The sequence below is a fragment of the Manis pentadactyla genome, chromosome 6 (assembly GCF_030020395.1).
Source record: "Manis pentadactyla isolate mManPen7 chromosome 6, mManPen7.hap1, whole genome shotgun sequence".
NCBI lineage: Eukaryota > Metazoa > Chordata > Mammalia > Pholidota > Manidae > Manis > Manis pentadactyla.
Genome location: NC_080024.1, coordinates 46,256,383 through 46,271,038, shown reverse-complemented (window position 1 = coordinate 46,271,038; position 14,656 = coordinate 46,256,383). Strand labels below are relative to the sequence as shown.

The following is a 14,656-nucleotide window of genomic DNA, read 5'->3' as shown; positions in this document are numbered from 1 at the left end:
TTGTGGAAGCTCTGTTTTATGCTTTGTTAGGTGGTTCACTCACAAATAACTAACACTGTTAAGAAATTCAGGCTTTTAGAGAAGTGTGTCATCTCTTTGAATGTCATCCTTTTAGCACATTATTGCTGGCTCATGTGACTGAAAAACAAATCCTCCAGGGTTTCAATGGGAGGACTGGGGTGTTTCAAAGCCTCTGTGACTGGGTAGGACTTGAACTCCAAGGACTTGTACAGGAGCTGAAATAACTGCTCAGTTCTTCCAGCCGCCCATCTATTGCTGTCCTTGTGGGTTCCTTGGAGTCTCACTGGAGCAGGGCCAGGGCCAACCAAGAATTTGAGGGAAAAATATTTCTCCCTCCCACAGTGTGACTCCTTCTTTTCCTGGATTTCCCCCCTCAGTGTCTAGCCGTGATGGCAGGTCTATCATTCCAGGAAGGGAGAGGGCACTTTGCTGCTTGCATTCTATGCGCACAGCAAACCGAGAGCAGCCTCAGGGGAAAGCGTGGCTCCTTTCTTTGGGAGTCAAATTCCCTCCAGTTTCAGTCTGCTTTTGGTAACTTCACTGTCTTCAAGTTTCTTTTTTTTCCTTCCTATTTCATCATTTATCATCATTATGTGATACAAGCAACTCTGCCATTATTGGAATTGGAAACCCCTTTAAAATTTTCAATGTCTGTGATTCTATGATTTGTAATTCTATTTTAACATTAGGTACCTGTTGTTCTTTTTGTGTTACCTTTTTTCAAATAACTAACACTCAAGAAATTCGGACTTTTAGAGGGGTGTTACCTCTGAGGTCATCCTTTTAGTGACTGAAAAACAAACAAGGCAAAATAATAGGGAAAAATGAAGTATAAAGGAAAATATGAAATACACAAAAGTGGCACCATATGCTCAAATTTATTGAACAGACACAAGTTACACATTGGAAACTAAGCAGAATGCCGTACCAGTTTTCACTAACTCAAATCAAGTTAGCACATGACAAATTTTAGAACACACACATTTTATGTTTCACCCAATGTGGGTGATCACAAAAGAAGCTAAACAAAGCAAATTACTTTCTATGTTGCTTAGGTAGCAAGTTAATGTGATATACAAGGCTTCCAAGTTACTTTAAGATTTTTCGAAGTATTTCAAAACTAGTCAGGAATAGTTTATGTCTAGACTGAAATAAAATGTACAATGGACCTTTGAAGAGGTAAATAACTTTGTTTGTATATCCACAGCAGAATTACTCTTTCCTGTTAACAAAAGTACTAATAAATCTCCACTTAGATTAGGTTTACTAGATTAATAACAACTCTGAAATTATCTAGGTTTGGTTATATTGTTATATTGCACTTGAGAGTAAAGACAACAAAAATCAAAGATTCTGTACCTCTCTGAAGAAGTTCATTATGTATTGGAAATTAGAGTGAAATATAAGCATATATGTATGCTACCTGTCCACAGATAGGTTCATCATTTGAACTAGTCTACCAACAAGTTAAAAAAGATACTGTCCACTGAGTATTACAGTCATTTCATGCACCATTTTTGATATATTTCATTTTCAAATTTTATACATTTTTTCAGTTACCAAACATACATAGGCTATCCAAGAACACAAACAAGGTGACACCGAGATGGGCAATGGTCACACACAACTATTCCAAGAATGACTTCTTCCTCCCACGCTTGGCACTACAGCCTACAGCAAAGGAACATCTATCAACTTCCAGATTCTGTTTGCCTTAGAAAAACCAGCTTATCTATTATATACTATACTTTTGCCACACAAATCTCTTAGGGTTACAATTCACTGTCAAAAGTCTTCCACAGCCCTCTTACAAAGCCAGTATAATCTCTTTTACTAATACTTAAATTTTTTTCTGTATATGAAGTATTAGTGAGAATTTTCTAGAAATAAGTACTTTTGTAACAGGTAGAATCATGGCACATATTTAATTAATTGTCTTACACTTTGGAATTTTAAAGAACTTAATTAGAATTACAGTAATAAATAATTACAAGGGAAAGGGAAGATATCCCTCGCACAAGTATTTCTCAAAATGTCAATTCTGAAATAAATGCCTATATAAGAAAACAAGTTTCAATATTTCTTACCAGTACCTCACTCACCTGTTTAAAACTAAATCAGATTATAAGAATTGTACACTCAAAATGGATGTCAAATTCTCAATAAACCATAAACACAGTAATATTTAAAATATTTGAAGATTAAAATAGTTTTCACATGACTATTTTTTGACATTTTAACCACATACATTCACATACTACTTTAGGGTACAAAGAATCCCAATATTTTCCTCAAAGAGTTGGCTTTTAAATGATTACTTCTACCATATTTTTGTAGGGATATAAAATTTCATTTTTAAAAAGAAAATACTATTGCTTAAAATTACATTTCATAAAGCAATTTAAAGCATCATGTTAATTTCTAATAATATTCTTCAATCACCTATACAAGATCATACCTTGAGATAGAAGCCATAAAAAGCATAGATGGTACAAAAAGCAAATAGTAACTTTTTTTCAAAGAGTAAATTTCTACCCTACATATATTTTCAGGAATGACTACTACTACGTGGGAAAACAAGGTGAAATTTGCTATAGACCAACTTAGTCTGGTGGCAGGCCCTAGGATTAAAAAATTTTTTTTCTTAAAATACTTTAGATTTATTGCTAATAAAAATACTGCATATGACTAAGATCTTTTAAGTTACTAATAAAATCTATACTATAAAACTATTAATTTTGAAATTCACTAAAGCTAAGTACAGGGTCTTGTCTATGTTCTAATTCATTTAACTTACCTATGCCTCTGTTATGAATATATTTGAGCTTAAGTCATTTGTGTAGGAAATTATACAAGACATGGTAAGATAAATTTCAATTACTTTTAAAATATAGAAAAATATTTAATTATTTAAGGGAAATCTTTATCATTGTCTAATGAAGACAGCAGTTAAAAAGCTATTAAACTTTCAATTTCTAATGCACAACATGAAGTAATTGCACAAAAATAGGTATAATTAATAGTCATCCTCAGGCCTTGAGGACCTGTGAATAAATCATGTATTGCTCTAGAAGATTTATCACCCTACAGGCATATAAAACTACCACTTGCCACCTGTGCAGATTTTATTTAAAAAACCCAGAAAACATAATTTATGTTAATAAACCTAAGAAAGTTTTAAAGGGTTTCTAAGAATTTGAATTACTTACAAAAGTAACTTTTAGAAGTCATTTTGAGAGCTGAGACTGATTTTACACATTATACCCTGCTTAAACTGAGGTACTATCCATGTGAGTAGCATCATGCTATTGCTAGAAATAAACCAGGGAGCTACTTTAAAATTTTCAATTCCAAGCATTTCTCACAGGGTTGAGCGGCTGGATGCAGGTTCCTGTAAGTTGTAGAGATTCCTTGTTGATCTTGTTGTTCTCAGTAATGGTTTTGGAAATATGAGGAAAAATGCATACATAGGAGAAAAATAAATTAATTCCAACTAAGAACCCTTGCTCTAATTTAAGAATATACTATTAATAAGCAACTCTATTATAAAGAAACTATGAACACTCTTTTAATTTAAAAAAAATACTTTTTTTTGTATTGTAAATAGCCAGACTAATACATGGAAAAATGTACCTTGGAAATGATTTCCAACTCTATATGGCTTTAAGCATCATTATGTTTAGCAGAAATTAAACTATTACACAAAAGATGCATTTCTGATTACAGAACTAATTTTTTAGTATAAGTTGGCTTAAAGGATTTGAAATAAACTTACACAAATTAGGATGTAATAAAATGGAGTGTGGATTAAACATAAATAAAAATTTAATAGCCTGCATCCAATTTTCATATTAAAATAAAATACTATACCTTCCTTATTGCAGGAAAGGATTTTGATGGGATCATACTTTTTTTTTAAAGTTCTATCATTTATGTAATATCAAAATCCAAGCTCATGCAGTTACAAAGTTAATAGCTTGAAAACTCAGCTGTAGTGTAATGTGTATTAACATTAAGTCTCTGTACAAAGGATGTGGATACTAAGGTCCCAATTTGGATTGCTTTAAAACCAAAAAAACAAACAAAATCCAACATTCGAAATCACAAACAGTTATTGTAGGAGGTACTATTTCATATAAAGTGGTAACTCAGGCACTACTGTCTATATACACTGAAGAAGAACTAGCACTTGAAATTTTATTATTTAAATTCCTAAAAACAAAAGTCAGTGCTGTGTATTAAATGTATGTCTAAACTTAATTGTAATGAAAAGTTGACAAATATTGCTCTCATTTTGTGGTTAATACCAGTGGGCACCATCAGCAGTACAGTCTTGGAATTTTATTCCTCATGAAGAAAACTGAAACCTATAGTGAAGCTGGTAATTCTACTGGGTCACGATATAGCATAATTTAAAAATCACAGTTAAGTTTCTGAGTTTCCTTCACCATTTTCATGAGGTTGAAGTTGTTCCCTTTCTTGTTCTTCTTGAGGTGGCCGAACACGTTTAAAAAAGCCCATCTGTCAGTTGAAGAACAACTAACATTACTGCCACACCAGTGAAGAATTATCACCAAAAAAGTTTAAATGACACTCAGTATAATTTTCCTTCCTTCCAAGAATGCTCATGATGTATCACTGATGGCCCCTTTCTTCTTCCCCTTCCTTTTCCATCCTTCCCTCTTTCCCCGACTCACTTGGCCTTTTCTTCTGCTTCCCCTCCCCTCCCTTTCTTCCTAAGCCCATTACTTACCCTGTACATTACAAATACCAAAACAGCCAGTAACAACAATCCTGCTAGAACTGCTAAAATGATCACCCACACAGGCACAGGCATGGGTGCTGGCTGAATGCCCCAGGTGACATTAGTGGTAACCTGTTGAGGGAGAAAAGTCTTTGAGTTTTAAAAATAGTTCATTGAATTATTCAACAAATACCTGAATGCCTACTATATTTTATGTTAACAGTATTCACATTATTTCTTTCCTTGTATATGTAATTTATGATTGTGTATTTGGTATTGATAGCATGCACAATCAAAACTTGACAACAACAGGTTAACTTCTGATTGCCTCTGAAATGATTTTTAAATAACCCATTTCAGTTTATGATGTGTTGGTCCCATTCTTAATCCTCAAATTAAAGAACTTTAAGATGCCCTTGCTTATTATAGTTAATTTCCAACTTTTTTACAAAATTTAGTTTAATGCAAGCATCTCTTACAAAAGACATGCTAAAATAATAACCTTAGCAAGTCTGGAGTGGAGGGTGTAAAATAATAATCTTAAAACTAGGTTATAATCCTTATCAAGTAACTCTTAATTACTGTAAATCATCAAAATAGTTAAACTGCCATTCTTTAAAATAAATTAATATCTCTGGCATTGAACTGACTGCCCTTATTCTATTTACCCAAATCAATGACTTACTAATGTGGAGTTGAAGATATCCTCAATTGGAAGGTTCTTGTAAGGAAATTCTATGACATTAAATGAAGCAGATGACTTCAGAGAATATGAATGATTCTGGTTTTCTTTCTGTATGGAAATAACAATGAATGATCTCCTAGATGTGAGGTCTTTCACATTTCTTTGATAAATGAGTAAGTTTGGTGAATGCTGCATCTGTCTACTTACATTCATAAAGGTCTCAGTCCACAGCAGAGACTTGACATACAGGATCGCACTCTTTCCTCTGTCTAGTCGCCCAACCTGGCAGATAATCTTCAAGCATTCAGCAATTCCACAACCCTGCCAAAACAATTTATTTACTTACAAGAAAAGGGAATTCTATCATCTCTCCAACATATGAAAATTACACATTTTACTTGTTTTATGTGGAGGCTAAAGAGATGACCTAATACTTTTGCCTTACAAGTATAATGTTTAAAATGAACAGGTTAGTAGTTGAGTCTATGAATGCTTTTTGTTATGAAGGATTTTTATATGTTTTAATGTGATTTGTTATAGAAGGATGTGATGTACTACATAGAAGGATAAGATCCATAATATTAAAAGATTTATTTTTATGCCTAGAACTCAACATTATTCAGGCAAACCCAGAGCATGATTAATTTTTAGTAAGACATAAAAATCAGATCACAATATGCCTGTGGAAAAAAGAAACAGTGAATCTTTAACAGTTATTCCAAGCCAGACCTTTAGAAATCAAGTGGTGTGCTCATGGTCTTTATCGCATTAGTGTTTTTATCAGCGAACTTAAAGGCAGTCAGGCAAAGGTAACCAATATCCACCACCTTCCATGTGTGGGTCAAACCATGTTAGAAGTGTCACATGCATAGTCACAACAATGCTACCAAGTAAATGGCACTTCCAGTTGATGATGAGAAACAGAAGCGAGCTTCCTTGACATGGTAAGGGGCATCTATGAAAAACCTGCAGCTAATATCATCCTTAATGGTGAAGGAATGGATGCTTTCCCCCTAAGGGAAGAACAAGACAATGATGCTTACTCACAACACTTCTATCAACATTGTTCAGAAGGTTCTAGCCAGTGGAATTAAGAAAGAAAAAGATTAAATGAAAGGTATCTAGATTGGAAAGGAAGTAGTAAAGCTATTACTATTCACAGATGACAGGATCTTATATATAGAAAACACTGAAGAATCCACAATAAAACCATTAGAGCTAATAAGCAGATATAGAAAAGGTACAGAATATAAGATCAATATACAAATATGAGTAGTATTTCTACACATTGGTGATGAAAAATATGAAAATAAAATTAAGAAAATAATTTTATTTAAAATAGCATCCAAAAAGAATAAAGTATGTGCAAGTAATCTAACCAAGAATGTGTAAGACTTGTACACTGAAAACTACAAAATATTTTTGAAAGAAATTAAGACCTAAATAAATAGATATCTCATGTTTAGGACTGAAAGACTTAGTACTAAGATGGTAATACTCCCAAATTGAAAGATTCAATAAAACTGCTATCAAAATTCTTACTTGGTATAGTTGTAGAAATGGACAACCTGATACTAAAATTCATACAGAATTACAATGGATCCCAAATAGCCAAAACAAACCTGAAAAATAAAAAAATGTTTGAGGGTTCACACGTCTCAAGTTCAAAACTTACTGCAGAGGTACAATAATCAAAACAATTTGGTACTGGCATTAAAGATACATACACAGATCAATGGAATAGAACTAAGAATCCAGAAAAAACCCCATACATTTATGGTCAACTCATTTTCAAAAAGAATGCCAAGATCATTTAAGGCCAAATGATACTTGGACAACTAGATAGCCACATACAAAAGAATGAATCTGGGTCACTACTTCACACCACATATAAAAATTAACTCAATATGGATCAGAGATATAAATATAAGAGCTGAAAGTATAAAACTTAGAAAACCAGAAAACTTAGGTGTACACCTCCAAAACCTGGGGGTAGACAACTGTTTCTGAAATATGACAGCAAAAGTATAATCAACAAAAGATATAGACTTGAGAAAAGAAAGGTGTACTTCTTTGAATTTCTAAAGTTTTTTCATCAAAGGATGTTACCAAGTAAAAAGATGCTATAATTTACAGAATGAGAGAAAGTATGCAGTAACAGCTCTGAAAAGGGTGGTATCCAAAATATATAAAGAATTTTTTATGACTCAACATCAAAAGGCAAACAGCCCATTTTGAAAATGGGAAAAGGATTTGAACTGACATTTCTTAAAAATACATGTATATAAATGAAGATGCTCAACATCATTAGTGAATAGGAAAATAGAAATAAAACTTCAATGAGATAGCACTTCACACTGACAAAGGTGACTGTAAGAAAAAAAATTTTTTTAAGGCAATAGTAAAAAACAGCAAGGATGTGAAGAACCTGGAACCTCATACAGTGCTGGTTGGGAATGTGAAATGGTGCAACCTCTTTGGAAAACAGTTTGACAGTTCCTCAAAAGTTAAAGAGAGTTTCCATATGACCCAGCAAGTGTACTCCCAGGTTTATTCCCAAGAGAACTGAAAACATATGTTCACACAAAAACTTGTACATGAATGTTCACAGTGACACTATTCGGAATAGACAAAAAGTGAAAACAACCCAAATATTCATCTACTGATGAATGAATAAACAAAATGTGGTATATCCATGGAATGCAATATCATTCAGCTATAAAAAATGATTGAGGTACTAATCTGTACTAATTTTGCCAAAGTACTAATTTGTTATAACAGGGTGAACCTTAAAACATTATGCTAAGTCAAACAAGCCAAATGCAAAAGGCCACATATTATATGAGTTCATTTATATGAAATGCCCAGAACAGACAAATCCTTAGAGACACAAAATAGATTAGTGGTTACCAGGGGCTGATGGTAGGAGAGAGGGTAACAACTGCTTAACTGGTACAGCGCTTCTTCTTGAAGTGATGAAAGTATTTTGAAATTAGATAATGCTGGTAATCGCATAACTATGTGAATATATACTAAAAATCACTAAATTTTATGCTATAAAATGGTAAGAATGGTTTAATTTTATGTTATGTAAGTTTAATCTCATTTTCTTAAAAAAATATAGGATGGTAGAGAGTTCAGAATCAAAAGTAAGATAGGGGTTATAAGAAATTTCTATTCCTCATGGGTTGGTTAGGGAAGCCCTATCATAATCTGACATTTAAAGACAGCAGAATATGGGAAAATAAACTATGGGAATATCGGGACAAACAGGATTCCAGGTAGACAGAAGAGCAATTTTCAAAGCCTGAAAGTAGAAACATGCTTGGGAATGTCTGTTCAGTGAAAAGAAAGGTGGCCAAAATGGGAGGAGCAGGGTAAGGAAAGGAAATGCAGGCAGCAGGGCCTAGATCTTGTTAGGCTTTACTGATATTAGGCTGACTCTGGCTTTCTCTCTGAGTTAGATGGGAGGACACCAGACTGCCTGACCTGATCTATATTGAAAAGGATCATGATGGCTTCTGTGAGGCATATAAACTGTAGTGGGGAAAAGGGCAAAAATATGGAGTCCAACTCGAGGTTTGGCAATAGTCCAAGTGAGAGAGGAAGGTGGGCTGGGTTAGGGGGTGGCAGTGGTACAGCTGGTGAGAAGGGGCTGGATTCTGGGGTTTTGAAAGTAGAACTTGCTAACATATAGGATGTGAGGCTTGAGAGACAGTAGTTGAGCATGATGCCTGGGTTTTGGACAGAGAACAGAGTTGACATTTATTAAAACTGGAACACTGTAGAAAGAGCAGAGTTGGAAAAACTCAGGGGAATGTTCTTAGAATTACGTTGAAGACTCCTATTAAATATTTAAGAGGAGTTCTAGTAGGCAGTTGCATAATGGAGTCTGGATCAGGTTGGAAATATAAATCAAAGTCATCCAGAGATGTTATTTACAGCCATGAGAGTGAGTACGATAATCTAGCACAGAACTGTCTGATAGAACTTTCGACAATGATAGAAATCATCAGTACCTACACTTCCCAAAGCAGCAGCCACTAGCCACATGGCACAACTGAATAATTAAAAGGCAGCTGGTGTCTACAATATTGGACAGCACAAATCTAGTGAATGAATGCAGATGAAGCAGACAAGAAATCTGAGATCTGAGTCCTGGAATACTCTGTAAGAGTTTAAAGGTCTGGAAATGGAGATTATGAAGAAGTAGTAGCATGAGAACCAAAAGAGTCGTGTCCTAGAAGTGAACGGTGAGTGTTTCACAGAGGAGAAAGTGGTTAATTGTGCCAAAAGTCCCTGAGCAGTTGCAGTGGACAATACTAAGAAGAGTCACAGAATTTGGTGAAATTCACACTTTTGATGAAAAATGTGAAAGTAACTGGTGACTAATGAACATAAACACTACACCAGGGTCTCTACTAGTTGATGATTTGCAGGTCTATTAAATTTCAAACATTTAAATAAGCCCCTTTATAACATTATGGTCATTATATAAGCTGACTCAAAGAAGATTAATTGTAATGGCTAATTATTCTTGTGATACATTTTTGTTGAGGCTTTCTGGGTTTTTCCTGCAGTATTGCACTAAAGTCTCAAAGATTAGGTTAGGTTGAGGCCAAGAAAGAGGTCAATTAAAGGAGCAGTCAGTAAAGTAAGTTGGAGCATTAAATATTTTTATTAGCAATCTACAAAGATAGTCAGATTAACACCAGGTTTTTTTCAAATGACCTAAGAACAAGGAAAGAGGAGTGAATGGTATAAAAATATATGTAGTTCTCTCAAGCACAGCTGTTGTTATTTTTGAAATGTTCTTTGGCATCAGTTCTAAAATCACATATTTTTAAATGTTTAAAGTGCTTGTTGAAATGGCACTTACCAAAGTGTGAATACCTCCTTCACTGAGGGTGAGATCCCGCTTGGTGATGAGATGGTTCCGGTCACCTTGTCCAGCAATTGTGTCATTCTTCTCAGTTGTTTGCAAATTCGAGATCTAGGATTACATGGATAAACAGTGGTAAACAGTGATAGAAAACATTTTACATTGACATTTTGGCATAAACTGTTATACGTGATTAAAACACAGTGACTGAAAATTTGGCACAATGGAAAATTCACAGAAAAAATAATACATGGTGAAAAGTTAAGCACAGAAAATAGAGATTAGAGTCTTTAATATGCAGAAAAATATTATCTCTGCCTAGCCATGATTTTCTCCCTTTGCATAACTACAACGGAAACTGACAAAACACACAGGAACAGCCTGAAATTTCATAGTGCTGTAGTAACTGTCATAGTATATATTTTTTGTTTTCCTAATTTTCATTAATACAAATTGTACAATAGCTTTGTATCCAAATATATGTGTTAGAATGAAGACGAGCATGTCCAAAAGTATATACAATTCCATAAAATGACATTTTTCTAGGTTATGTAAGTCAAAATGTTATATTTTGCCTCAAAGACAAAAATTTCAACAAAAAAGGCCCACCTCTGATACAGTATTACATGTGCATAAACCACAACAGGATGGAACCAAAGACAAGTAGTGACTCTATAACATCTTACTATGCTGATGGACAGTGACTGCAATGGGGTGGGTGGTGGGGGGGACTTGATAATATGGGTGAGTATTGAAACCACAATGTTGGTCATGTGAAATCTTCACAAGATTGTATATTAATGATACCTTAATAAAAAAAAATATCTCCTGAGGCTCACTAACCACTACATAAACATATGGTTCATTAGAACTTCACAGAATTGATCCTTATACATTATGCAAAAAAACAACTTAGTCTTTAGTGCACTGGTTATAAATATTTCAGCAGAGTGGGTTTGTGTATTAAAATAGTTGTTTTATTTCATGTATTTTTTATAGATTTAGAAAAAAAAGCAATAAAATATATGAAGAGCTGCTATTAATCACCTTACCTTAATTCTCAAAGGGTTGATCTCCATATCTGAGGTGCAGTTCATCGGCCCATCAATATCATATTGAAGGATGTACAACAGAGTGTTATTGTTGTATTTGTAAGGCCACTGAAGATTCAGCATTGCCTTGCTGAATGAACTTGGACCATTGTTTCTTAGCTAATGAGGAAAAGAAAATGTGCATACTTTGGGTGAAAATCTATTCTATACTGCTTCCCCTTCAGCAACTTTAGGAATCAGTACAGAATTTGAATAACAGCAGTTTCCATAGTTACTCCAAAGTTACAACATGATTGTTATTACAAAAAACAGATCAAACATTTGCCTCTAGTGTAGGCAGTATGTATTAGGATGAAAATATAAACAAGAGAACAATATGAAAAAGTTCTGGATGAAGATGACATAGAAAATTTTCTTCCTACAGAAACAAAGTCTTTAATGATCTACTAGAGGCATTGTCAACTTTTAGTCAGAATTGCAAAATGTCCATGTGAAAATTATCAATGACCTATGATTTTTACTGAAGTAGAAATAATCAGCTTTAAAGAATGATTTGTAAAAACTGCTTTCCTTAGCCACTTGGGGCTTCTTCTCTAAAAAAAAAAAAGGCAATTTATGAATAGGGAAAAGTTTAAACAACTCTCTGGTACATAATTAAAACTATGCAGAAGTTATATACAAATTAGACTTGTTTTTTGACCTCTGTTCCTCTCTTTGCTCCCTAACAGGTTTTAAGTTAAAACCAACAACTGCAAACCTCATAGATGTGCTGAACAACTGGCCCAACATCATCTTCAGTCTCAGGGTTCTCCTTGTGCTCCCAATTTGCAATCGGAAGAAAGATATGATCAGGACTTGAGACTCTAAACATGACCAAAGAAAACCAACCATGAATATCAAAATGATATTGTCAGTTCACTTTCAAAGTTCCCTGTATCTAAATGAGTAAAATCAGAATCAAAAACACATATTAAAAGGAAAAAACTATACATGTATGTGTATAGGTACATGCACATACACATACACACAAAATACTCTTGAATCTAGTGTTAGCAGGTGAACTGAAAAGCCCATGTGCATAAAAGTTCAATAAACTTATTTTCTGCCTGCTGTTGCTATGTCTATTTCCAGATTACCAAATAAATATTTGGGGCTTTGGAACTCATGCAGGACCTATCTTTCTACATAAGCTACTAGTAAAATTGCTATACTTGGTGTGCCTACTATCCAAAAGAATCAAGAGGTCCTAGCAGTTACTTTTCAAACTACTTTTTAAGTAGTTTAAATCATGAGGATGAGATACTCACCTTGGTAATCATACTCACCCTCTTATCTCAACAGCAGCTAAAACAGCAAGATCAACTTTGTAAGATACAACTGGGCTTACTTTGTTGAAAAGATTGGAGCTGAAAAAGAAAAAAATACATTTAGAACTGAATTGAGCATAATCACCATCCAAATCATACAGAGGCAAATGCAGTGAAAATAAAACTGAACAAATTGAAAGCAATAAAGAAATAAAAACCTTATAAATTAAAATAATTATTTTCATTAGCATTTAATTCCAAGATAATGACTGTTTTACTTAAGTTTTGGTTTTGTTCTACAAACTCAATACCAACAATAAAATCGTTGTATGTTATAAATACTAATTTTAAATGGCATAATCAAGTTCTGAAATTTGTCTATTTTATTTCATATTAATGTAAAATATATTACATAATATATATTTGTAACAAATAATATTTCCTCAAGAGTTATTATGAACTGAAAAAAAGTTGTTTTCCATACCTTTGGATTTGTAAATCAAATTTCACTTTGGTATCCATCTCTGACTGCTGGTGTACACTGAAGCGAAGACCTGCTAACAGCTGAAGGAAGAGGAAAATATGGCAATGTTAGTTAAAACAATGTCTAATTAGTGAAATTTCAAATCCAATGTCCAAATATAAAAGAATATTTTAAAATAAGGTTTTTCTGAGCTTACAATAAACTGAAAGTACTTCTAACAAAGAAAATTAAATCTGATTTTCTACTGAATTTCTTTTAAGATACTTGGGCCAATCCATAACGGAGGCTACTTAACAATTATTAATCATAATTATATCTCCTTAAATACTAATTATCTCCTTATAATATTAACTTTATAAAAGATGCAAAAGTAAGTATTTGTTGGTCCAATGAAAGTACAGCAATTATGCACAATTATGTGGGGTGACAGCTAACAACCGGACTTGTGGAGCAGGAAGGAAGAAATGGGTAATTTACAAGAGTGAGAGAACTTGGTTAAAAAAGACGTAAGTAGGGCAACAACCCAACTTTTTCCACAGCTTTCACAACTCCACCAAAAACAATCATCCTAACTCCTGCAGGTGAAAACCATACTGTTTTAAAGAAAATAATTATTTTAAAGAAAACAGATGAGCTACATGGTAAGAGAAAGTAGGCTTCTCGGGGATCATACAAATGACACACAAAAATGCTACTTCTTAGGAACCTCATCAAACCGCCTCCCACTTTACAAAGCCTGGAGCTGGCCACTTGAAACAATCTGAAATCATCTATAATGAATGTCCTGGGCATGAGAAAGCTAGAGGACATGAGAAAATAAAAAGCATGTTCATTTGTTAATAAAACATTATGTTAAACACATGTGGGAAAATTCAATGGAGGGTACTTTGTCCAAGCACTTTTCGCTAAGAGATCATGCATTTAAAAATAATTACTTTTAATGGAAAATATACTTAAATATGGGATTTTTAAAATTGTAGTATGTGACATATCACACTATATATTAAGGTGTACTAAGTATTCATTTGATTTATTTATAAACTGTAATATGATTCCCAGTGTAGTGATAGCACCTCATGTCACATAATTACCACTTCTTTTTTGTGGTTGGAATAAAGATATAGTCACTTGGCAATTAGATGATTACAACATTGGTGTGTATATTTACTATGCTATGCATTAGATCTCTTAGACTTATTTACTACTGGTTTCAAGTTTGTATCTTTTAACAGTCTAATAGGAGAGATGTTGAGGGCAAATACGAATTAGCCCCATATTATCACAGATGTTCAAGTTACAAATATTTATGTGCAATTAAGTTAAATTCCATTGAAATTGTAACATGAAATATACAGCTATTTCCCCTTAAAACTAGGAATTCTACAAGGTATATCTTATTTACTTTTCAGAGGATTTGCGGAGTGAGCTTCCTCTCAAGCTCCTGGGTTCCCTCCTCTACCACCCGAAGAGGAGCCTGATCC

The 14,656-nt window shown here is 33.6% G+C and overlaps 1 protein-coding gene across 4 annotated transcripts in view; it reads right to left on the bottom strand.

Annotated features, from left to right (window-relative positions):
• Positions 1-880: 880 nt before the first annotated feature.
• Positions 881-14,656, bottom strand: part of ITGAV (integrin subunit alpha V) — a 91,425-nt gene continuing 77,649 nt past the window's right edge. For all 4 annotated transcript variants that reach the window (XM_036924885.2, XM_036924888.2, XM_036924886.2 and 1 more), the window contains 9 exons: positions 13,176-13,255; positions 12,710-12,790; positions 12,142-12,247; positions 11,385-11,543; positions 10,330-10,443; positions 5,658-5,771; positions 5,451-5,558; positions 4,775-4,897; positions 881-4,542 (listed from right to left, as the gene is read on the bottom strand). In XM_036924885.2, coding sequence (XP_036780780.1) covers positions 4,447-4,542; positions 4,775-4,897; positions 5,451-5,558; positions 5,658-5,771; positions 10,330-10,443; positions 11,385-11,543; positions 12,142-12,247; positions 12,710-12,790; positions 13,176-13,255 — 981 coding nt within the window. In that variant the 3' untranslated portion in view covers positions 881-4,446. The remainder of the gene's footprint in view (positions 4,543-4,774; positions 4,898-5,450; positions 5,559-5,657; positions 5,772-10,329; positions 10,444-11,384; positions 11,544-12,141; positions 12,248-12,709; positions 12,791-13,175; positions 13,256-14,656) is intronic.